Source organism: Vanessa tameamea, chromosome 8, assembly GCF_037043105.1.
Source record: "Vanessa tameamea isolate UH-Manoa-2023 chromosome 8, ilVanTame1 primary haplotype, whole genome shotgun sequence".
NCBI lineage: Eukaryota > Metazoa > Arthropoda > Insecta > Lepidoptera > Nymphalidae > Vanessa > Vanessa tameamea.
The window spans coordinates 5,866,805-5,893,179 of record NC_087316.1 but is presented as its reverse complement, the minus strand read 5'-3'; the positions used below and the strand labels follow the sequence as shown (position 1 = coordinate 5,893,179).

General features: G+C 31.8%; 3 protein-coding genes across 3 annotated transcripts in view; 1 reads left to right on the top strand and 2 right to left on the bottom strand.

Moving 5' to 3' along the window:
* The window catches only part of LOC113400103 (G-protein coupled receptor 143-like), a 316,948-nt gene extending 309,265 nt beyond the window's left edge, over nucleotides 1–7,683 (top strand). Inside the window, exon 8 of the mRNA XM_064215683.1 lies at nucleotides 7,668–7,683. The gene's annotated coding sequence lies outside the window, so the exon portion shown is untranslated. The remainder of the gene's footprint in view (nucleotides 1–7,667) is intronic.
* Nucleotides 1–18,448, bottom strand: part of LOC113399897 (inositol-trisphosphate 3-kinase homolog) — a 72,375-nt gene extending 53,927 nt beyond the window's left edge. The window contains exons 1-3 of the mRNA XM_026639165.2: nucleotides 18,073–18,448; nucleotides 16,229–16,330; nucleotides 15,734–15,790 (exon numbers count right to left, since the gene is read on the bottom strand). Of these exons, the coding sequence (XP_026494950.1) occupies nucleotides 15,734–15,790; nucleotides 16,229–16,330; nucleotides 18,073–18,147 (234 nt within the window). The 5' untranslated portion in view covers nucleotides 18,148–18,448. The remainder of the gene's footprint in view (nucleotides 1–15,733; nucleotides 15,791–16,228; nucleotides 16,331–18,072) is intronic.
* Nucleotides 18,449–20,124: 1,676 nt separating this feature from the next.
* LOC135193398 (uncharacterized) lies at nucleotides 20,125–26,368 on the bottom strand. Its single transcript, XM_064215707.1, has 10 exons — nucleotides 26,355–26,368; nucleotides 25,964–26,121; nucleotides 25,561–25,725; nucleotides 24,472–24,741; nucleotides 22,247–22,425; nucleotides 21,876–22,074; nucleotides 21,432–21,601; nucleotides 21,037–21,238; nucleotides 20,628–20,731; nucleotides 20,125–20,367 (listed from the first exon to the last, which is right to left on the bottom strand). The coding sequence occupies exons 1-10, from the start codon at nucleotides 26,366–26,368 to the stop codon at nucleotides 20,224–20,226; spliced, it is 1,605 nt and encodes a 534-aa protein (XP_064071777.1). The 3' UTR covers nucleotides 20,125–20,223.
* Nucleotides 26,369–26,375: the final 7 nt, after the last annotated feature.

Here is a 26,375-nt window from a genome sequence, read left to right as displayed (position 1 = left end):
TTTGTTCTGGTTTACTTTTAGCTTTACTGATGATTTCATATTAAAAATATTATACAATTGAAATTCATCTCCGATTATTTCATACGGGGACATGCTGCTAGCATTCTTGCCTATCATGCGGTCATGATTTACAGTAGATATTTTGTAATTTTTATTTGTATATAAATAAAGCGATAATGTAAAAGTTTCTTTTATAAATAAAATTAAGCTATGCTTCCGTATTAAATATATATACAAATATATTATATACAAACCCATATTAATCAATGCTGTATACAAATCTCCCCCTTATATATAAAGCTAATACACCGTGCTGCTGCAATGCGAGTTACGTAATGTGTGACTGAATTTAATTCTACCCTTGCTAAAGCAGCATGATGTTCTCTTTCAACGCCGAACCCGAGATTAATAATAAACACAATTCTAATATGTAAAAGCCCAACCCAGAGTGAACGTTGCTGATTATTAATAAAGATGAAATTAAAAACTTAAAACACAAGTCATTGACAAAGGCTGTTAATTTAATTTTACCAAAAAACCACACCGCATATTGTTTTCAATGTAAAAGCGTTTACTCACTGTCATTTGATTTTCCCGCTAACAACGACAGACATAATGAGAATACCTGCAGCACACATGATAAGTACTTATACGGAAGTAGCCATATTTATATAATGTGTAATTACGTTGTGGAAATAAAGAACTGATTTGTGTCGCATGAGTAAACAAATTATTTTATTATGTTCTTTATATGAATTATTTTTTTAAGAATTTTATTTTTATAAATGTACATTTTGTAATAATCACACTAAAATGGAAGCAGAAGTAACACTGAAATACATGCACAAGGAAATCTTAGTTTCCAAGGTTGGTGGCGCATTGGCGATGTAAGGATGGTTAACATTTCTTATAGTGCCAAGGTCTATGGGTGGTGGGCTCATCATCTGATGGACATTTTCCAGTCGTACTAATATCGCGTAAAAAACATAAAAAGTAATAAATAGGCTACTTTAAGAAAACCCAAAAAACACAAACACTGTTTAGTAAGATATAGTACATATTATAGTAACTTATAGACTGGAGATAAAGAGCGAGCGCGTGGGTCCATATTCGAAACAACAGTTTTAAGAGTACATTATATCATGACACGGATTTAAATAATATTGTGTCTTAGACTATATTTATATTTAATATTTTAAATTCTCATAAAATTCATCTATTTGTTTATGCAATAAACAATATTAACTATAGTTTTGGCAAGGATTTTCATAAATATAACCAAGATTTAAAAAAATACACATGTAATATTTAATCATTGCTCTTTGAAAAGAAATTGTAAATATTGTTATTTTAAACGTATCTGAACGAAATGCGTTTGTTTTCAGAAAACTGGACAATATGTCTTCTAGACCCTTAATAAATTCAACGTAACGTCACATAGCCAGTGGACTTTATAAGATGCGATTTTTAGATAGGTTTATCATGCGATTACAGATGACCATACTCCTAGATACAGGTAGCCTGTTGGAATCATATATCCTCCGCGGTCGAATAAAAGAAATCGAAAGGCATTCCTAGAACTAATTAAATGTTGGCTGCAATTCATTCCATATATACATTAGGAGCACATAAACTTTATTGCATGTATGTAACACCTTCGACATCTAACGTAGGGCACGTGCCTTTTCTGAGCCGAAAAGCCTACGTGACTGCAGGCAGGGAACGATTACACATTTTAATCGTTCTAATAATTAACCAATTCGATGACCGGCTTCTTAATGACGATTCGTAATTTAATCTATTTTAGAGAACATTTATTCGTTCAAAGAACTTATGCTATTAGCAAGCACCTACGTAAAACCCATTACGAAATTAACGAGCCGCTAGAATCGGTGTAATTATACTGTAACAACATTGGAATAAATATCTTAAGTATACTAATTCTATATAACCACGGCAGTGAAAGACATTGTGGAACTTCTACTTTTACTGGTTAACATTACTTTTAAGTGGAACTTGAGATTTTATGAGAAAAGGTGAAAGTAGGTTTTATGTTAAATACTTCAGTTTTTATTTTTAAGTTAATTTAGGAATGCATACAAACAAATGGGCCACCTTCACTAATAGACAATGGCACAGTAAGAAATATAAGCAAACACTTCTAGCACTCTCAATGCGCTTAGGGATCTAAAATGTTACGTACATTGTATTAAACCTGGCTCAACATGTAACTGGAGCCAAAACTGGCTCACTAACTAATAAAACCGAAAAATAGCAATACAACGATTTATTTTATTAATTAAATTGAAACTTATGTATATTAAAATAAGTTGAATTATAAAAAAATAAAAATAAAATAAGTCACCAATTAAATTAAATATATTTTTAAATCGTTCAATCTTTTAAACCTTCTTTCAGTTTGACACGTGTATGTTTTTTTACCTGTGTTTTTTTTTAAATATACTTCAATTGACAACCGTAGTATAGTAATTGTTTTTTAATTGTATTGTTATAATAATAATAATATTGATGGCTTGTAATAGCAATCTCTGGTCACTGCTGGGCAAATGCCTCTTCTTTTTCTGTATTGGAGAAGGTTTAAAGATAATTCCACCACGCTGTTCGCCTGAGGTTTTGTGGAAACAATAACCTTCGACACGTGCAAGTTTCGCGATATAAATAAATACAATTAAATTCTTAATTTAATTCAGGCAAACACACATCGTTCGATCGATCGTCGATTTCATTTGTATAACAGGCCAATATGTATGGAAATATATATTAATATTTGATATTATGTATTGAATTAAATATTTTCGATAAAAAACTAATTTCGATTAAATTGCCTTTCATCTTATGTACGTTTATAAACGCTTAAGTCGCAGTAGAACATTACCGTCTTATTATTTTACTTAACTTTATCCAATAAAACGTATGTATTTAAGTTTTAAGAAATTTATCAGTTTGTTAAAAAAACAATATATACATATATTGAATCTACGATAACGAACACACACTGCTTTTAAAGCCAATAATACAAATTCGAAACGCCTTTCTCAGTTTATCATAAAGGAAGTAATATAAAACATACAATGAGTATAAAATGCTCAGATTATTAAAGTAAACACTTACCTAATTATTCAAAAAAACAATCGCTGATTCCTTGTAAGCCAAACTTATATGTATATATATATATTCCTATAACAGATACATAATTGTTTACAGACTGAGAGATCATAAATATTGGTTGATAGCACAGTAAACTCCCGATTATCAGCTGAATTGGATAATTTGAAATAGACCGAAAAGCACGAAAATTAACACAAAAATGTTTTATTCAGAAGAATATAGCGCACCCCAAATATGAACAAGATATTTTTACCACCTAAAATCGTGGCTTTATCCGCATGAAGGTATCGGTTTGTGGGGATAATAAATTATCATCCAGCTATTTTAACGTTTAGGGTCATTTTATAATAATAATTCATAAAAAATATAAAATTTCACGGGAGCCTAGTATGGAAACTGTTGGCCCGCAGCACAAAAATCTGAGAAACGCCTGTGTTCGGAATTGCTGATATGGGTATTTAATTTTTATAATTTGGTAAACTAAAGTATTTTATACATAAAACAAACTCATTAAAATTACGTTATATTTTCATCTTTACTTAGATACGTTCATAAATAAATGAGTTTACATATTACTATCTTCAAAAATTAAGATTTATTAAATTATAGCAGCTTCGCAGCATACGCGGTTAGAAAAGTTAGACAACTAAGTGTTGTTGATACTGCTCGAGATTCCTTCGGGATAACTATAACTGAGTGGGTATACTTACAGTTGCTTTACAATAAGTTTACAACAATATTATGTATATTCCCAATAATACAGATCTTATCAAAAAAAACGGTGACAATCATTGTATAGATAGTGTCCGATTTCGCAAAGTTAAAACATCCTTCAAACAATTCAAGCTATGCCATGCTATGTAAGTATGTCAAAAAAACATTGATAAATAAGGCATAATTTTCAATACAAGATAATATCAAAGATAAAAATCGTGTACTTAGTATTATTGATTTCGAAACAAACGGACAGAGTAACAAAACTTAACAAAGAAAGCCTCCGATTATCCATTACATTTTTTTTGTTCATTGATATAGAAATTATATGCTGTTGTATAAACAATCACTTATGTCTAGATACTTATATCTATACTAGCAAAAATTATAGTTGAATAAAGTTTCAATATAAGGAAACCTCCCAGTACATAAAACTAGCGTTTTCTGTATTTTTTTTTTCGTAAATATGGAACTAAGTTCCACTAACCGCCCGTAAATAAAATAATCGGCAGTTGACTCTACACTTTACTTTAAAATGACATAATTAATTTAAATTAAAAGTGTTATTTTTTTAATTTTGCTATTTGACGAAAACTTCACTTGGTGGTAGAGCTTGATCAATTAATTCTTGGTATCTGCCAAAACATACGTCATTTATTCTGCTGCTAAGCAGCACTGTGGTGTGTGTACCGGTTTGAACAGAGACTGTATCGATGTAAATATAGGCTTAAAGAATATAACATGGGAACTAAATTCCCAAGTTTGGTGGTACAATGGCAAAAGTGCAATAAAGAAATACTATAGTACCTACTCACAGTTTAAAAACTGAAGCGATATTCTAAAATCATTCATATCGTATACTTCTAGTAAGTATAGCTATTATATACTGTATTTTTTGTAACTTATGTCAAACACAAACTACGCACAAATACAAACAAATTATTTGAAAACAATACCATTTGTTTGTACAGAAAAACCCACATTTTTATTCTGAAAAGACGTATTTTCCAATAACAGTTTTGTTATTGTAATAGATTTGAAGAAAAATATAATACTCCTACGTCATTGATAATTCAAATATAATTTTAGAAAATACCTTATTAGAAAATATTTGATTTGATTTGATATAGATATAGATATAGATAGATAAACAAACAGAATATTTTTTTTCAAATTTTCATTGGCCAAACCTAAGGATAAAAGACCATTTCAAATCAGTTCATAAATGACAGAAATAATAAATATAAGACTTAAAAAATCGCTCCTTCTTTTTTTTTAATCGGTTAAAAAGAAACTTATACTCAATTTATATTACGTTTTGTAATATATAATATCAATTTACCGTATTTACTACATTATACCAAGCGCCTGACGAATTGTTGTAACTCTCTGGAAGTTGTACGAACGATTGCAACAAAATTTGCTTACATAAAGAGTTACAAGGCTACAAAATATATTTACAGTTTTGTCTTTGTTCAGTAAAAGTTTCTATTGTTTTATTAAACTGTCATTATTTAAAAATACAAATCGCATTGATCATGATTTATATTATTCCGCTAATAGCATATTACCGGATGTAACTTCGCGTTCGATTTGTGTAAAAATGTCTAAGGACTATATTGTAGAGGGTTGCGAAAACAATGTAAGAATTATTTGTTTTATTTGTTTTTAATAAATTTATTTATTTCTAACCAAATATTATTAAATGAATTTAATCTTAATATTATGTTTTTATAGATCATAATAGTTTAATCAAAATCATTTCAAATCTTTGTCAGTATCGAGCGCATATTTTTCAAATATTTATTGAGATACAAAGATTAGCTGACTTTTATTTATTTATTTTATATTAGGACATAGATTTGGCAATAGGTTTTTTAAGTGACCAGAAATATAAGGTTTTCGATCCCACCCCATTGGCCTTGACCTTGCCTTATGCCAAAGTAAAAACTTATTTATCATTCACAACTGAATATTTTATTTTTTCTAATATAACTGAAAAATAAATTATTCAAAATTTGAAACTTTAAAATTATATAACGAATTTAATGTTAATTCTTATCAAGTGTGTGTGTATGGGTGCAACTAATTACAACTATGTATAAATGTAGCTATAAATGTTTTTATCGTCTCTTTAACTAACGAGGAGTTATGTTTGTTTAATTATCATGTGTGGCGTTTAGTTTATATGTAAAGTCTGTAGAGACTCGAGATGCGAGGCGCCGCGGCGTGCGGTGCGGCCGCGCATCGCATAGCATTGTCAGCGATCAACGCTCAAGGCATCAGCGATTCCGCGCTCGTAGGTGTCGGTACGCGATCACGTGACTCATTGACGTCAATACTGACCTCTGCCAGCATCGGCTCGCCTCCTGCCTGCTTATCTGAGCCGAAATAGCCCTACATAGCCGATCCGTCTGCTTCCTCGCTGTTCGTAGCGCACTCATATTACAACAAGGTTTAAGTTATTCGTTGTGCTAAAAATGCGAGTTTTTAAAAACATTTTACTTGTGAATTAACATAAAATACGTCAATAGTGTTATGTCCATAATCTGTTAATATGCGTAGTTACATAAATATTATTTTTATTAACTAAAATATTTGAATGACTAGATGTGTTTGAAATGATGACATTGAAATCATGCTTCATTTATTGTTTTATTTTGTTTCATTTAGTACATTAATAATTTTCTATAGTTAACTCGGACGATGCCATATTTTGCAAAGGATATTAAACACAGTATGCAAGTTTCCTTATTTGACCACTAGGCACAATTAAATTTAGGTAAGAAAGAAAAATTAGGTCTCAAAATAAATTGATAGACTGAGTTTCTAATTCTTTCGATATTTTTATTTATTTAATAATGTGTATACCACGACCTACGTCACAAAAAATAGAAATGAAAATATGATAAGAATAAGCTCATATCAATTTTCACAAATAAAATTTTTCAGGCCTAATAGCTCCGAGCCTAAGGTGTGTGGTAAAATTAATGGGGTGACTTAGTTCGTAAGCTTTATTTTAGTAAATGCTTTAACCGTGATGCCACAAACAAGTCAACGTTTGAAAACTCAAAAACATGTTCAAAGCACATTTCAGAAATAAAACCTAACAAAATTATTCAAATTATTCACGTTTTTATACTTAAATAGTTACATTGGGCGGCATCTGCCATAGGGACAGGAAAGCCAAAATATCAATTCTGGCACAGGTAATTAAAAAAAAATCCAAATAATTGTGGCTTTAAAAGAACTCGATTTTTACCTATAGATATTGATTACTTTTTTTATGTGCTGTTCGTTCTTTATATGATCTTGAAGCTCAAGACTGAATAACGTCGAGAATTTGTAAATAAATAATTAAATGAGTAATCCTATTTCGGCACTTTAGGAACATGCAAAACAGGTGGAATTGTTTAACCTTAATTTTCATGCAGAATATTTTAATTTAAATGTAGTCTATACAAAATTTACATACTGAAGTCGTCTTTAGAGATTAACTGATTAATATTGTTGATTTCTCGTTGGATTCCCCCAGGAAAGGGTTTAGGCATAAGACAATGAAAGCTGGATGGGTTCTTAATGCAATGTAAATAACTTGGAATATCAAACAAAACGATCAAAAAGTGCACAATCTTATTTAAATTTACTATATATATACGTTATATCCAATATATATAAAATAATTAAAATTAAACTTGATTAAAATATATTTTGTTTTCTAATTTATTTTAAGTACCATTAGTAATAATATCTAATAAATAATACAGGGTATTTTTTTTAAATGACTTCATTACTTTCTGTACATACTTACGATTTATTAATAGAGTTTGTATTTGAATAAATAATAAGTTTTTATGTAAAAATAACTCGACAAAAAATGTGTGAGTTTTAAGGTTTCGTTAATTCGAAAATAACTAAACCGAAAATAAGATCACTCTCGTATCTGTATCTCCTAATGTTGTCGCTTATTTCCTCTGAAACTACTGGTGGTATAAAATTTCGCTACCCAATCAGGGCCGCATAATCAAATCATATGAAATAATGTATAATAAACAATGATCCCACAAGGGTTCATCTTCTACTCATAAGCATCTTCTATTAACACAATTTACGTTAGAGACAAGGTTTGGCAGACTTTCTAACTTTTCATTCAGTTACGAAGTTCATTGCGAAAGCGAAACCCGAGGTAAAAAGTTATACTAATTCCGAAAAAAATACCATATGACGGAGCAGGATATGGTAAGTATGATGTTTATGAGCCAACATGTGTATGAGCTTGTGAGCCAATAATTGCCATTCAATATAGTTCACCTCTGCAGTAACTTGTCAGGTTTTACTAAGGGGTAGGCCTTGGTGCAAGCCATTCTAGGTAGGTACCAACTGCGCATAACATATTTCATCGCGAAATATTAAAAGTAAAAAATGGTTGTGTCTTGGTTTGAAGGGGGAATGATCAAGCGCAACTGCAAGAGACATAAAATTTTAATTCTAAAGTTGGTTACGCTTTAACAATGTAAGGGATATTTATTACAATGGTAATATCTATGGGTGGTGCTGCCTACTTATTATCAGGCGGCTTGTTTGCTAGGAAATATTGGCTATGGCGTGAAACACACTTAAGCGAGCCTGCACAAGAAAATACCTTTAAATTTAATTTATTATAAATATTGGTCACTTTAAATAGTATTATGTTCGTTTTTAAATGTCCTTGAGATGAGATAAACAGAAATTAAAACTGCTTCAAGCCTCAAAAACAAACTGAATAATAAAATCGAATAGTACAAAAATTTTTAGTGTTGTTCAAAATAAACGCTTAACCAGTAAACCTATCTTTGTAATAATTATTCAAATGTCCGACAATACCTTTCATTCATTCATATTAATGATCATTCAGATTTAGAAAATCACGTTTTTGAAAGTATCTATCCCAACGTGACTTTACAGGTAGAATGATATTACTTTTGAAGTTCAATCTCTGAATACAAATATTTTTTTACAGTTAATGTAGATCAGTAACGAGGCAAAGGTAAACGTTGAAAGGCCGGGTATCGCTTTCCAAATAAATTATTATTATTATAATACCGGCAAAACAAATCACTTAATATTCTTGTAGTTCTAATGTCTATGGAGAAATTGACGACTTCCCATCGTTTGAGTCATGTAGCTGTTCTTTATTTGAAAATTCATTATTAATTTAAAAAATGTAGTCTTAATAAGTCGTTGTCATCGTGTGAATATTTTTAAGAGATTAGCAGCCTGTAAATTTCCCACTGCTGGGCTAAGGCCTCCTCTCCCTTTGAGGAGAAGGTTTGGAGCATATTCCACCACGCTGCTCCAATGCGTGTTGGTGGAATACACATGTGGCAGGATTTCGTTGAAATTAGACACATGCAGGTTTCCTCACGATGTTTTCCTTCACCGCCGAGCACGAGATGAATTATAAGCACAAATTAATCACATGAAAATTTAGTGGTGCTTACCTGGGTTTGAATCCGAAATCATCGATTAAGATGCACGCGTTCTAACCACTGGGCCATCTCGGCTCTTAAGAATTTACATAATAATATATTATGTAAGAATTTAATATAAATTCTTACATATCATATTCAAAACTTAACTATCAGCACCTTATTAAATAAGTTGTTAATGAAGTAGGTATAGAATATTATTTTTTATATACAAATTAGATGATAATTTTGAACCGAAATCAAAAGATCTGATTTAAATAATGTTATTTAGGAACACAATAAAAAAAATATTAATCTGATTGTGTAAATTAAGCATCAGTGTCTGCCAAATTAAAAAAAAATTAGTTAGACATCATCCCCTCCGAATACACTACATATAAAATAAATAAAATAAAATAGCCTTTATTGCTGCTTCTTTTTACGATAAATTGATACATGCCTACTTGCTAAAAACTAATATATTCTAATTCTAATTTGTATTAAAGTGATCGGCAACTGGTTGCTTTTGTTGAACAGCTTGTCTGTCGACAAAGGCCTCTTTTAAAGATTTCCACATATTCCTCTCTCTTGCTAATCGGTTCCATATTGGGTCAGCTATTTTCCGCAAGTCATCTTCCCATCTTTTGTTTTGTCTGCCTCTACTTCTTTTTCCATCCCTTGGATACCATTCTGTTACTAACCTACTCCATTTTTCTATAATTTCTCTCGACATATGTCCCGTCCAACGCCACTTGAGCTGTCTGTAGGCTGTGTGTGCATTTTTAAATTTGGTCTTTTTCTTATTTGTAGTTTTACTCTATCCCTCCTTTTTATACCCAAGATGCTTCTTTCCATTTAATTTTGGCAGACTTTTAATTTACTTTCTGTTAACGCCCATATCTGGCACCCGTATAGTAAGCATGGCATAATACATATCTCGTATTCTTCTTTGCTGTCATTGGCATATCTTTATCCTTAAATATTTCCTTAAGAGACCAAATCTTTTTCCAAGTATTAGTTATTCTTCGTTCTATATCTTTATTCATGCTGCCATTTATAGATATAAGTTGACCCAAGTATATATTCATTTACATATTCTATTTATTCTTTATTTACTAAAATCAGTTCGTTAGGTACTGCCTGTTGGGAATTCGTCATAATTTTTGTTTTTGTTAGGTTCATTGTCAGGCCTGCCCTTGCGCTTTCGTCGGATAATTGCTGTAACATTATTTCCAGAGTTCTTGCGTCCTCTGAAAATAAAATCAAATTGTCTGCGAAGCGTAAGTGACTGAGATTTTTGCCATTTATATTGAGGCCATTTTTGGTCCAGTTCAAATTTCTGAAAATCATTTCCAGCACCGCTGAAAATATTTTAGGTGATCTCCTTGACGTACGAGGTACACGTTTTAATAGGAAATTCACTACCCGCAGATTCAAGTTTAACTTTTGCTATACTCGTTGTGTATACATTTTTAATTATTCGTATGTATTATTCTTGAACCCCTTGCCTGTTCAGTGCGTCCCATATTTAGTTGTGTTCCAATGTATGGAACTCTTTGTTGAACTACAATTTGTGTCTACAAACCCTATGTAATATGTTTTATTGTATTCACTATATTTTTGTAGAATTTATCTGAGAGTGTGCATGTGATCTATAGTAGAGAATTTACTTCGGAAACCATCTTGTTCCTTAGATTGGTTTAATCCAATGTATTGGTGATTCTGTTTAGTATGATTTTTGAAAATATTTTATAAATATTGGACATTAAACTGATCGGCCTATAGTTTCATATATCGCCCTCGTCTCCCTTCTTATGCAGCAGTATGATTGTTGATTTGGTCCAATCTTCCGGTATGGTTTCCGTTTCGAGGATGTTCATTGAACAAATCTGTAAGTCTAGGGGCCATCACTGGTAAAGTAATTTTTAATAGTTCGTTTGTGATTAAATCTGATCCAGGTGCCTTATCTAGTTTTTGAGATTCGATAGATTTTATTGTTTCTTCCTTTAGAATTAGCTCAATGTCCTTTTTATTTGCTGAGTGATATTCCTCTATAACTTGTTCACCTTTACGACTTTGGTATAGTTTTTTGTAGTAGTCCGTAGCAATTCCTAGTATTTCTGATCTTTTACTGGTCTTTCCCCTGTCTTTATTTTTCATATTTGGAATCCAGTCCTTTTTGTAGTTTAATTCTTTTATTGCCTTCTTTATTCCTCCTGTTTTTTCTACGTTTTCTTAATGTTATTAACCTTTTTGCTTTTCGTTCTTACCTGAGTTGTTTACTAATTTCTGCTATCTTTTGAGAGATTGTTGGAGTAGATTGGTGTATTTTTCTTGAGTCGATATACATTCGTTTTCTTTTTCCCCAATTTTCAAGGATATGTCGAGGTTGTTCCGAAGTAAATCAGTATCACCGGTGCATTCAATGACTTTAAAACTGTTGTGGAATTTTCATGCTCTTTTAGCACGTGACCCTGATAATTTTGCTCGAACCATTCTATGATATGAATTGAAATTAAAATCGTTTATGACAGATAGATCCTTAAAAGCTTTTACATTGTTAGACATTATATAGTCGATCTCGTTTTTATACCGGCCATTAGGAGAGATCCAAGTCCATTTCTTTTTGTAAAAACTGTTTAGGATGCTTAATTTATTTCCAATAGCAAAATATACTACCCAAGATCCGTTACTACTTCTATTGCCAAATCCATGAATTCTTATCAGCTATCAGTATATAAAAAGAAATATCCTTACTGTCTGTCGATATTAACGCACAGCTTAACCTATAAGACCTATTTCGGTTGGTAATGAAATTTTTGAATTGAAGGGAGAGGTGCACCTTCTATCGTCTCCAAATTCATTCAATCAACTGCTCTTTTTCATTCATTTTATTTTAAACTGAAAACTTTCTTTTATTATTTAAACTGAAATTTTCTTTTACAGTCAACTTCCTATTAACAAAAGTTAGCAATATTTAATCATTTCTTTCGCTTTTTCAATAGTCACGATAGATTTTTCATGAACGCGTTTGAACATATTTTACGTAACAAAGTTACATAAAAAATAGATAAGTTACACAACAGTATTATCACACTATAGCAAGATTTACAATCGAATAAATTCATAGTTTTTTATGTTTTTCATGTAGAGATAATAGAATATGAATACAAAATTTATGTATTATGGTGACATAATGCCCACCGTAACAGTGTACATAACAACATTATATCACATCAATATCCTCATGATAAATATATAGATATATTTTCGTATCGTAAAGCCAATTAGGTGCCATAACTTTTTTTATTAATTAAAAAATGGTTTAATAAAATTTTATAACTCTAATATTATACAGTCTGTGTAAATACTACATTAATTTTCTCTTCCACGTGGATCCTAATCAGATATTGTCAACTGTGTGTCGTTGGAATGCAATGCGGGGTGTCAATTCTCCAGCGGATTACTCGCGTAAAATATAATAATTAACTACTTATTAGTCGGTTAAGCTGTGTCGTCGTAGAAAAGTTTAAAAAATGTATTAATATTATTTTAAGCACGACCGCTTATCTAATTTCATAAACATGTAAAATCTTTTTTATTTGTCAGTAAGTCATTTTACACATTTTAATTGGAACAACTGGACATAACAGAAGCTTGCGAGAGTGCAACAACCCTAAAAAATTATAAAAAAAAATATTTTTAGTGCATCTTGTCTATGTTATAAAAACTTTATTTATTATCTCGTAATGTTTAAATTATGATTGTTGTGATAGTTGGTACTCATTCAGGACATTGCCTTTTATATAAAGAGTAGACGTCCCAACTTTAGACGAATAATATTGTTTGTGTTGATTTTTTAGATAATTTTTTATTTTATTTTATTCACATATTCACTTAGTGGTAAGGCTTTGTGCAAGCCCATCTGAGTTGGTACAGCAGTACTCAGTATTGTTCTGTGCCGGTACAGGCACAAGGGACATAACAATTTAGTTCCCAAGGTTGGTGGCGCATTGTCGATTTAAGGTTAATATTTCTTACAGTGCCATTTACTATGGGTGGTGGTGACCACTTACCATCAGGTGGCCCATTTGCACGCCCACCAACCTTTAGCATTAAAAAAAAACATAAAAATAATAATATCTTGTAATATCTCTAAAACTACTGAATTTTTTCTTTATTCCATTAAAATATTTCTACTACTACTAAATATAATACAACATAAAAACACGGTTCTGAAACTTTATACTAAAATAATGTGAACGTTCCATATTAATCGGAATAGCAGTTTAGGTTTGAATTAGGAAAAAACAAACAGACACAAAGTTGACGTGTTTACAATATAAAGTATGACATAGTTTCCCAAAAACGTGTTCCCGGCAAGTGATAGCAAATTAAAACACCGACTAAACTAATTTAAAAAAAAGTAGCGACATACACGTGACTCTGTGCCCACTTAGTATTAATATTTGTGAATATTTGCTTTTCTTTTAAAATCGACGCAAGTCATTTGTCATTGAAAAATATAATAAGATAGATTTGTTTTTTCGGATTATATTCCTACTGCGTACTATGCAAAATACATATATGCAAAATATATGCAAGAAGAAATGTGAAATCATTAGCTGTCGACTCCGAGTTTAATTTTCCAGGTCGGTCCAATTAAGAAAGAAAGAATTAAACTATTAATAATGAGTTTTACTATTAAAAATGAACAGTATCAGCCCGCAGATGGCAGATCTGTTGGCAGAGCTTAAAACCTCGTAAACAGTTAAGTAAACTTTAGTGATTAATCCGAATAACTTTGTTTGCACAAATTACTATTAATATTTTTATAAATTGTCGCAAAACTAAAAAGTAACTGCAAGTATGGTTTATGCAATAAAAAGTTTAATGTATATAAAAATTTAAAAAAAACAAATGGAGTTTTTGGATTTATGGCTTAATGCCTTGGTACCATAAATGCACATTCGCATCAAAACGTCTTTGGGTATATTTAAAAGTAACTATGGTGAAAAACACAGTTAACCATAACATGGTGTATGGACCATTTTGTTTATAAAAAATTGTAAGTACATGAGTACTTCACTTGCAAATATAAGATGGTTAAGATGCTTCAATAAACTGCCAACCTAATCATGACTTGATTAAACTAGTTAATAAGGAACAAAATACTTTTAATATATAATTATATACATTACTTTTTTACTTTTTACTTTTTTTGACTTTTTTACGACATCAATCAAAAAATATGTAATTTAATATGCTTGAAACTAATAATTCATTTACCAAATCATGTTTTCTATTTATAGTTATAATTATGTATTGACAATTTATTTTTAAACAACACACTAGATGTGTTGGGAACTTATTGATCTTTTTAGCTACATATTTATCAAAAATGTTGTTACATATGTAACATTTCACCTTCCTTTATATAATATAAATTATTCAATATCACAACACTACCACTGTAAACATTTTTTGAAATATCATCACTTATGCAACCACGTGTAATGGAAGAGATGAAAGAAAGGAAGCGATCTCAGGAGATTATTAAAGAAAAAAACGTGATCAGCCGGCGCCGGTGGCCGGTCGCCGGTCGCCCGGTCACTCACCGCTCGCACACGTAAGTATAATCCAGGATTTTTCCAGAATTAATTCTAATAAAAAAGTCATACATTTCCCGTCAGAAGTATAATATGAAGTTCTTACATATTGATATAGTTTTCAACCTCAAAGTCAAAAGAACAAAGCTCCGAGACTAGAACACTCTACACACTCTACCTACTCGATTTGCAATTGATTTCTTGACGTCTACTTTTTAAATTCAAATATTGTTTATCTTTTCTTTGTAAATAGTAGAATAATAACGCCTTCTGATTATATTTTGTTATTTTTTTATGGATTAGTGTTCTACCTACATTCAATCACGTTTTTAAATATTGATTACAATTTAAATAAATATGTACGAAATAATTTGAGTTGTTTCATTATATTTAGTGTTTATAAAATAGATATTTATTATTATTTCTAACATTATATTATACTAGCCTCGTTGACGTAATGGGTTTAAAAGACAACAGATCCCGAGATCACAGCTTCAAATCATTAAACGCCATTGCGGTTTTCTGTCAAGAAATTCAAAGAATTTCAATTCTTTCTTTAAAAAAATTTGAGTCTTTTGTTATAAAAATAACCTTATTTACTTTAAACACTTTCGCCTACTTAAACAGAAACAACGCATTCCGTAGTTGATGAGTTTTAGTATTTTACAAATATAATCTGTTTCCAAATTAGTACCTAAATTTATATTAAAATAGTTCAACGTCATACAACGCTTGAATAATTCTTGTTGTGATGGTAGGTTTTGCGTCATCGTATATTAAAAACTTTGATTCCATTCGAATACTTATGATAAAACTAAATGATAAAGTTCTTACCTTAGTTTTCCTTACTTTCTTCTCTTCTTTTCCGATCACTTTGAAGCTATTTGAAAACTGAAAAAAATATATTATATAGTATTATAGCTTTTCTTATAAGCTAGTTATTATTATATTTATGTTTATTTCAATAGTGCTCGTTAAAAGTTCATCTTCTTAGTATTCATCTAAAAATCCAAGAAAACCGCGCGTATACTTTGGGAGACAAACAAGTTTTTTTCCACTGATATAAATGCTAGTACTTATGTATATACATGAATCAGTTTACACAAATCTTATCTAGTATTAGGTACTTTTGTAAAAGATAATTGAGTCAGCATCTCTGTCGACTTAAGTAACTTAATAATCTCAAGTATTTAGCGAATTGGGTGAAGATCTTTCCTTTATTATCAAAAGTCAATATCTACCTGTTGCTGCCATAAGACCAATACGTCGAAAAGGCACCTTAGTTGTTTCATCACACATTATAAATTAGAAAACTATTAAGCTACTTACTGCGCAATGAAAGCAGCTGAAAAGTGAAACCGGAGGCGTGCTGGCACCAGTAACCGGTAATACTGCCTCTTCAGGTTCATTTTTCACCGATTTGTAGTTCACCTTTTTAGAAGAAAAAAACATTATAAAATTCGTCTATATTCAGTTCACCTCCAAAAATGATTTAAAATTATTCACATAAGTCGTTGCTATTGGTGGTTTAGCTTTGTGCAGGACTCAGAACTTTGTTTACTAGACTGAATCGGGTGCCTATTTAAAGTAGGTAGATAACGGAAAGCTTTACAAAAAATTATAAACGATTGTACGTCATTTATAGAAAATCTGTTAACCATGATTTGTTTTTTTTTTAATATAAATATTTAAACACAAAACTGTTTCTTGAAGATTCACATTCCGCGATTACTAAATTAAACAAAAAATAAGACTTCAAAGTAAGTTGTATACTTTTACAAATGTCTATGTTAAAATTACATTTTTATGATAGAGTTTATCAACGCATCGTAAGTTTTTGTAGGTTTTTCTATATCTGTTCAAAAATAATAAACCGAATCTTCATGTTATTGTTCTTACATTTTAAACAAGCATTTTTTTTACGCTTTAACATGAAAATTACATTGCAGTTACAATTTTTTCTTACATCTTTTTTCAATACAGTTGAAAATTAAGATAATGGAGAATATCCGGTATGGTTTAGTAAGTCTTATTGCACGCTTTATAAAAGCACATTCAAATAAAGTTCGCAAAAGCCCTTCATTACTATAAAAAAAAGCATTGTAACGTTTATATTAACGAGATTCTAAAGAAAGTGAGTACAAACAGTACAGACTGTTCAAATAGATCATTTCACTCGATCTTCAGTTTGTTAAACTTTGATTTAAGATATTTTGATGTATTTGTGCCTTCAGAAAATTTATTAACCATTAAAAGCTTGCTTAATATCAATGATATTCTTATTTAATATGACTTGTATAAAACACAGTTTTTAACATTATATTAAATAATTCATATAAATCACATTTTGGGGAAACTTTTTATGAAATTATTCATACTTCAATAAGTTTTTGATGAATGAACTTTTGATTCTTGCGTTAAGTTAACGTAATACATTAATATGGAATAAAAATTTAATTTTAATTATTATGACAATCCGTACCGATATGTGTAAATATTAAAGAGATACCTACAATTTTAAATCAATGATTTAATACATATGTCCAATAAATTGTTAAAATAAATTTATATCCTGTAGGTACCTATACGTGTGACACATACAATAGGGACATAACACATTAAGCGTTATTATTTATTATTTCACGACCTATTTGCTACAGTTACAATTACGAGAATAATTATATGGTTTAGTTAAAACTGATATTTATAAGCGTTAGTAGCAGCAAAGGCAAAATACGATAATGTAAACATATACACCCTATTCCAGCTTTATGGGCACAATCTACGTCTTATAACCTTGATTGAACAAAAGAACAAAGCATATGTAGCTTCCGAGTTGTGTACTCACTATTGCTACAAAAACGTCGGAACGAACTAGTAACACTTCTTATCACAATAAATAATGGAAATAAGAAAATTGTATTAAACATCATTGTTAAATACATGTGATAAACATGCTGTAGAAATAGTTCACTATTTTCTTTTAATTACTTAAACAAAATATTTCATTATTAATATTGCACGATGCACATAGGAACTAATTTATTATTGGCATATTTGACAAATGGAGTTGAACGCACTGTTGTGTACCGTCGTGGCCTTGACGCCGCGCACACGCATGTCGCGTATCGATAACGTCGCCACTCGCCACTATCGGCTACAAACATACTCACATTTACACTCGTTATATCGCTGGTGTAAACGGCAGAATAACTCTCTGGCGGAAATTGAAATCGTGGAGACGACATTATCTCTAATTCAAATCACAATCAGCCGTCACCGGAGAAGGGCGCAATACAGATTCGTCGTAATCCCACGACTTTAAGGGTCAGATGGCAGTCCGCCGATCGCGACCGTCTCGCGGATTCATTGTTCCTTATTGATCAACTTTGTGGACGCGTACTACACTGCACTAGAACAGCGCGCGGGTGCCGCGGCAGGGGCGCGATCTTACTGACGCTTGCCCGGCGGCCAGACAAACGCGAATTATCACGCTTTATGGCGATAATGAGTAATGTAAGCTTCCCTTCGTAAAAATCGCGTCGATCGTCGTACGAACCGGTATGTACGCTAACGTCGTTTGGCTTATCGAATCGAACAAGACAAGATAATCGGAACATGTCAAAGTTAACGATTAACCGTCACGGTCATCCAAGACGCACTTCCTATCATTACTTATGTTGCGTCTACCTTCTTTATTTAAAAATTATGACCAATTGCTTTAATTTCTGACATATTTTATATTTTAATATACTTACTTTAAATATGCGTCGCTCGCCTAAATTAGGTATGTAATAGATAATAAATGTATTGTCTGTTACAATTATTTTATATTTCCCAGCTGTAATACAATTCATACGATAAATTATCCTGGTTTACATAAATGGCATAGGTATAATTGGCGATAGTTAAGTTAAATAACTAATTTAACTTCTTATGTACTTAAAGTACGTAATTTAAAAAAAAATTAAAGCACTTTAAAAAAAACAAAACTATTCAAAGGCTGTATGTAGCTGCACAAAAAGCATACCGTAAGCCCACGTTGTCCTACTTGAGCATGTAATTATGGTGCTTGTAAAAACCTCCGAATCGCAATCCTCTAGTATAAGTTGTTTTTTTTTGGTTTATTAGTTCATTTATAATACGTAAAGATAGTATAACAATGTATAGGTATTATGATGCAGGTTTATTATAGCAAATAAATATGTATGATAAGTTAATAATACTATGCTATAGTACCTACTTTTTACACGATTTTAATATATACTAGCGATTCGACTCGGCTACGCACAGGTGAATTTTACTAATAAAGATAATGAGGAGTGCGCTTAGCACGAAAATCATAGGCCGTTAATTTTATAACGGTTATTATTTAATATAAATAAGTATGTCATAAATGAGAAATATGAAAATTTACCCACGGCTTAAAAGTTTTACCAAATGCTGATGACATAATTTTATTGTTATCCGACCACCGCATTTCGCAGGAAAGCATTTTTTTAGTTGCATGTAATTTTGAATTCGTGTAAGACAATTTTAATATATAACAAATGTCCTAGGTAACTAACAAATTTATCTGAATAAGGATTACTAATGAATTGAATAAAATGGCTTCGCAAGCAACCTAACATTTAATTCTAATACTAATATTATAAATGCGAAAATAACTCAAACCAAACAAACCACTTAACCGAATTTGATGAAATTTAGCATGAAGCGAGTTTGAATATATATAAGGAAGAACATAGGCTACTTTTTTAGCTTAAACTAACGGATACGTACCCGGAAATACATATATACACATACCTTTCTCGATTATCGCTCTTTCTAATAGTTATTTAAAAGTCTAGAAGAAGTAAGCCGAATAATATACTGCAGCGGCAGATAGCGACTTTGTTTCTTACTATTTGTTTGATATTACACTTCGAAAGGACTATAAGGTATTTTATATATAAAAATGATCATAATTCACAAGTTTCTCTGAGGGACGAATGCCTTCACTCCTTTGACGTACACGAACAACACGCTGCTAGAATGTTGGATGCTATGTGCATTACATAATAAGATAATGCTTTATTGGTATATAAAGTTAACATTCGTCATAAAATTATAATGTTAAATAAAACAGCTATTTCATTTTATTCAATCTTAGTTTTTTTATCAAATGGTAAGAAACTACAATATTCCTTTTTCTAAATTACAGTACATACATATAAATAAAAGTAAAATTGTATATTTTATATTAAATTCATAAATAAATACTAAACAACGTTAAAATTAACATCTTATATGATTGACCAAATAATGTCCTTAATTCAATTAAATCATGTAGCTTGCAGAACGGTTTGTGTATAAGTAAGAAGCTGGATGGCGCGCTTTGTAGCCTCGTCTGAGGCGTTCTTTTGCAAGCGATGTAGGGACGACTGCACAGCTACTGGCATACCCGCGCTACGAAGGACTAATTTAGCCTGATAAGAGAAATAACCGATATATAATGTTACAATAGCGACATTATCAATACAAAATATTTAGATATCAAAATTGACACAACAATAAATCCACAAACAACACCATCATAAAATTATACGCTACATGATTTATTATTCAATAGAAAATAAATAAAACGTTTTGCTATAACTACAATTCCCGGGGCGTTTATTCTAGTCTCAAAATGTTGACCAACTTATTCAATTTGTTTATGATATAATACATATATCAGTATTAATACCCTGTGGTTGTTAGCCGCTAGCGCCCACACCGCCCGCGCCGCCGACACGATCTCCGAAGTGTCGCCTGTGAGGAGGCTGCTCGACAAAAGATCCAATAGATCCGCTATTGTGAGGAAAGATGGGAGTTCGGATTTATATTTTTATGTGCGTCTTTTTTATGAATGCGTTACACATTCGATATTTAATAGTAAATTTTAATATTATATTCAATATTTCCAATTAAAAAACTATAATATAATTATATTTAAATGAGTAGTATTTCTTTACATTTGATAGTTCAATTTGTAAATTCTATGAGCATGAGCCACCGAAATCGAAAATAAGACTTAAATGAACTATCAAAAAATAGTAATAATGCTTTATAGTAACGTCGGGGAACACACTATCGCTATGCGCCCTCGAACTCACGCGACTGCAGGAACGCCAGTCGCTGGTGGTGCGCGGCGTGCGCCAGCGCGGGCAGCAGGCGCGCCGGCGCCGCGCGCGCGCCCGCCAGCAGCGCCGCCGCGCCCTCCGCGTGCCGCGCCAGCGCCTCGCCCAGCCGGCACCACTCGTCGGGCGCGCAGCCGCGCCGCCCGCTCACCTTGTTCATGCGAGACAGGATGTCGTTCTGAAATATAAACGTACTTTGGAAGTATCCGTCCCGTTTCAAAATGTAGTACAAATATTTCTGTTATAATTTTTTATTTATTAAATAAGCTTGTATTTTTACTACGTTTATGTATCTTATCGATTATATTTCAATTCTTTGAAAATGGAACAATAGACCAATGAACCAATGACAAAGACCTACCAGAACATACCTTAATTATTATAGTTCTACAGTGCTGGTGGGGTGCACAGTGTCTCAATATCCGTAGTGCGCGCTGCAGGAGGGAAGTGGGCCGCGGACGTGAGGCTTCACGATTGACGAGCGAGCAAACTTCGTTTAGCAGACTGCGTCCGCCCACGCAGCTGCACATACTGGACCACGCTAAAATTATAATCATCATATAGCAATTTACAGTAATATGTTACAAAAAGTATAAAACACATGATGATTTATAAATATTCTACAATAGTTTTTAAGACGCTAAATGCTAACGGTATTCATAGAGGAGCTACACGAAAAATCCTGTAGAGACTATTACAATGTCTTCGGATTGAAATAGGGTGGCTATATTCTATTCTGACAATAACAACACGGCGAAATAAACTAACATAAACACATAAATGGGTTTTTTAATGATACTAGCGACATTTTTTACCTCTAGAAAAATCATTGGTGAAGGTAATAAGTAAACTCATAAGAGAATCTCTCAAAGATTCAGTCATCATACACCACGGCCAAAGTCTGATGAGGGAGAGGGCCAAATCCTCCGCAAAAAGGTTTTTGGCAGGGGGACATTCGAACATCGAGCAGGTGACGAGCGTCAGAACCCAGTTTAAACTGTTGAAGGTTGGTTCCTGAAACATTTAATAAAAATATTTTGACTCAAATAGACTTACAAGTACTTTCTAGACCTTAAACTTGATCACTGGTTCAGAATGCAAAAAAGGCACAACGTTTAATAACGTATCATTAACTCTACATTTTACTCTATATTTATGAAAATATATTCATAAATAAACTACGAACATGATCAGCATTTTTAATAACGTCGACCGGTTTCCCTCGCAGCGAGAGCGCGTCGCGAAGGCTCTGCAAGGCGCCGACAAGCGCGCGCGGGAAGCGTCGGTGCACGCAGTAGGCGCGGGCGCGCCCGCTCGCGCGCTGCAGCGAGCACAGGCAGCTGCACACCAGCGACCACGTCTCGTCTGCAACAGTCGCTATATGGACTGACGGATCTAGACTCTCTGGATACCATTGATATTTCTGAATTAGCTATCTTTGGTGTCCTGATAAAAAAAATGGTCTTCGGCGGCCAATCTTCCATAAATACTTCAATCACGACTTTTTAAATTAACAATAGTTATCTTTGTCAAAAGTGACTCAAGTCATTTTGAGACACAAGTTATGACGTTTTTCCAAATTTTCCTAAAAAAATGTTTTCTCGTAATATTATAATGATTTCTTGAAACATAAATAAACGCCGCTGATATGTCCGAGATTATTGACGATAAAAGATAATTTCAGTATTATATTGTAATGTAATAGTGTACATAAAAAAAATCTAATAAAAACTATTAATTAAGGCATATTCTATTAATTTAAATAAATCTCTCAGATACCGCTAACGTCTTCGTACGGTTGACATTAAGGTTTTGCTCCAAGCATTTATTTAATATAATAGTTAATTTGTTGTTAGCGATTATCTATGAACAGTAAGCTTACACGTCGAAACTAACAAGAACACCTATTGATATTTTGATCTGTTCACTGACGAAAGCGCGTTAAATTTATTTACATCATATAAGTATATAAAATCATATACGTTAAAGCATCGGCTTGCATTAGTAGAGTGACTCTCGCGCTTACAGGTGTTTCTGTGGGCGGGAGATGTTTAATGGAAGAATAAAGGTAAAATTAAATCTATTTGTTAATGCGCGCCGATAATTGAACGCGAAGACCTCTTTGTGTGTGGTTACTATGGTAGTTGTTATCTGACAACCTGTAAGAATGATATCAGTGGGATCTCTAAATGACTTTTATCGCATAATAACCTAATTTGAATTGTTCCTTCGTGTCTTGATATCGTTCAATACGTAATTTTTACTAAAATTTCTTATAAATTATAATGAAAATCAGCCAAAAAAATATATTAACAAAATATTATTCTAATACAATAAGCACTGAGCTGAGCGATTTCTGCACTGATATAACCTTATTATATACAATTAATACATTACTTATTTAGATTAAGAGTGTGTGACAAATAAATTGAATTAAATTGTTAATTAAGCCATTTTTTAAAATATGAAAATCTTACTATTTCTTATAATATAGAAAAGATAATAAAAATATATTTCGGGCATCACTCTACTAATTACCCGTGAAAGATTTTGCGCGCCGTCGTGAGTGAACAGATCAATACCTAAAATAATAATGAGTAAAGTAAATATTCTTATTCTTATGTGGGAATTTGATTTTAGGACCTTAAAAAGATTTTTAATCGTATTTTACAATTTACCAAAAAGAAATACAGTAGCTACTTACTTATACCGACTTTAATAGATACATATTTAAAGTTATATTTTTAATTTTATTATATGCTAGGTATAATTATGAACGTATTTATTAGTTTATTATTTTTTCTATACTTTAATATCATGAAGTGTTTAAAAATAGAATGATAGGAAAAGCTTGGTATGTATGATTGACACTAAAAAACACTAAATGTTTAAAACGCGTTATTGGCTTTTAAGTATATCTACAGACTATTGTGTTTGATATTGGTAATTAATATCTATTTTAATTGATTTGTAACAAATAGATATATTTTCGCATAAAGCACTTCTTGTCCATATAAACTTTAACTATGTCAAATCTTATACATATGTTTAATTTTACTCAATATGGTTAAAAAGTAGTACATAATTATAATATTAAAATACTAACTGATCCTAAGACTTTACCCGCGCGAAATTTATAAAACACTAATTTCCAAGCCCCGTTTTTCCCCCCTTAGGGGTGCAGTTTCGTAAAATCCGTTCATAGCGGATGTTTACACCCTATAAGGAACCTATCTGCCAAATTTCAAGTTTGTAGGTTTTATAGTTTCGGAGATTTTGTGATAAGTATTCAGTGAGTGGTATTTCGCTTTTATATATAGATAAAGATACTCGTATTTCGCAATAAATAATTTTGTTATTCGACGTAGAATATATAGTTTGAACTTACACATGTTTATATATTTGGTTTACCTTGACTGGAAAGACACTTCTTTTTATCGGTGAGATCTTGATACATATTCATCATTATCTTACAAAACTCCTCGACTATATATTCCGGCTGACAATCGTTCCTTGCACCGTCACCGGCGCATAGTCTGTCATCTGCTTCCCGTGCGTGTGGCGATGGAAAGTCATTGAAGAAATCGACGTGGCATTGATCTTTAGATTTATCGTTACAATTATTGTGAGATAACGACCGAGCCAACTGCGTTAAACAGTGCATTGCGGCTTCTTGTAACTCTGAAAATTATAAAACAGTAAATATTAAAATCACAATCAAAATATTCTTTATTCAAGTACCTTGATGCTGCCACCAAGTAGATTCTACTAAGAGGAAAAGGCAAGAAACTCAGTAGTTTCTTTTTTCCATTATTTTATTTACAAAATTTATATAGTATCCTGCATGGTACTCAACAAATGCCGAGTGCACGCCTTTTTATCATTTATATAATCTCGTATTGATTAATATCCCTTATTTACCAACGATTTTTGACAAGAGTTTTAAATTAATAGACCGAGTTAAAACAATAATATCATAGATAACACATTAGAATCGATTAAATTTGATGTTCAACATTCATTAAACTAAGTATAATATTAGATAACTCTAAGAAATATATTTTTATCATAATTAAAATATCTACTTTTTCATAAAAAATGAGAAGATAGCTGGTAAGATATTTCATACATCTAAATGAATTTAGATAGCATATTATCTAATAATATTTATAATTTATGAGGGACAATTTTAAATTTTGCAATCAAAATCACAAGTTAGGTACAAAAGCGATTCACGATCGGTTCACCGATAGATCACAAAAAGCCTTATAATAGGAATAGCGTTAAGTAAAATTATATCAGTAAATTTGTATCAGTGTGTTGTTGTAATGGAATGACGTAATTTTCAAACTTTCAACACATTTAGTTAAAACCTAGTATGTATATTTAAAATTAATAATTATAGGATATATTCTGTTTGTTAAGGTATTTATATATATTGGTGGTCTAATAATATTCTTTTTAATATATTTCTATCGCTTAAATAAAACAATTACGTACCAAGGTCGTCACTTTCCAAAGCCTGAAGCAACAGATGGAAGAGCATCAAGTTGTTCTTCTTTAATTCCCACCACACGGTGTCACTGGCCGCACGCTCGCTCAATAAGGCGGCCAGGAGGTGCAACGCTTGCGCACGCGCATATATACAATCTACGTCTTTTTCTTCTAAAAAAAAATAATTAGAAATAAGTGTATAATTATATAATTAACATATAAAAATCTTTGATTGATCATCATTTTATATATATATATAGTTTGGATTAACTAGTTACCAAAATTATAACCGCTATTATTATACGGCTCCATAGACATGGCAGATAGACAGGCAATCTTTTTAAGTATTTATCCGTAAATTTGTTTTTTATCCTTATTTACAACCATTCGAGAAAAAATAAAAGATTACCTTCATTTATAGGTGTCAGCGTGACCAGCAAGTTGTAGAGACAGTCCTTGGTGGCGGCGAGCGCGCAGCGCACGCACCTGTGCGCGGCCGCCGCCGCCAGCGCGCCGCACGCCGCGCCGCGCACGCGCCGCCCCGCGCCGCCGCCCCGCGCCGCGCATCTGTACGCCGATACACGCCACACATTGGCACATGAGCAGCAGTATATATATATATATACATATATTTGTAAATTTAAAATCAAAGTATGAAAGAAAATAAGCAACATCCGTTACTTATTAATGTTTGAGTGCTATAAAAAGACATAATTTTAAACCAACATCCGGTATTTATTTATACACAAAAACAATAATTGTCCATTGTTCTATTTACTTTGAAAAAACAATACACTGACGTATGTTCTTCCATTCACCTC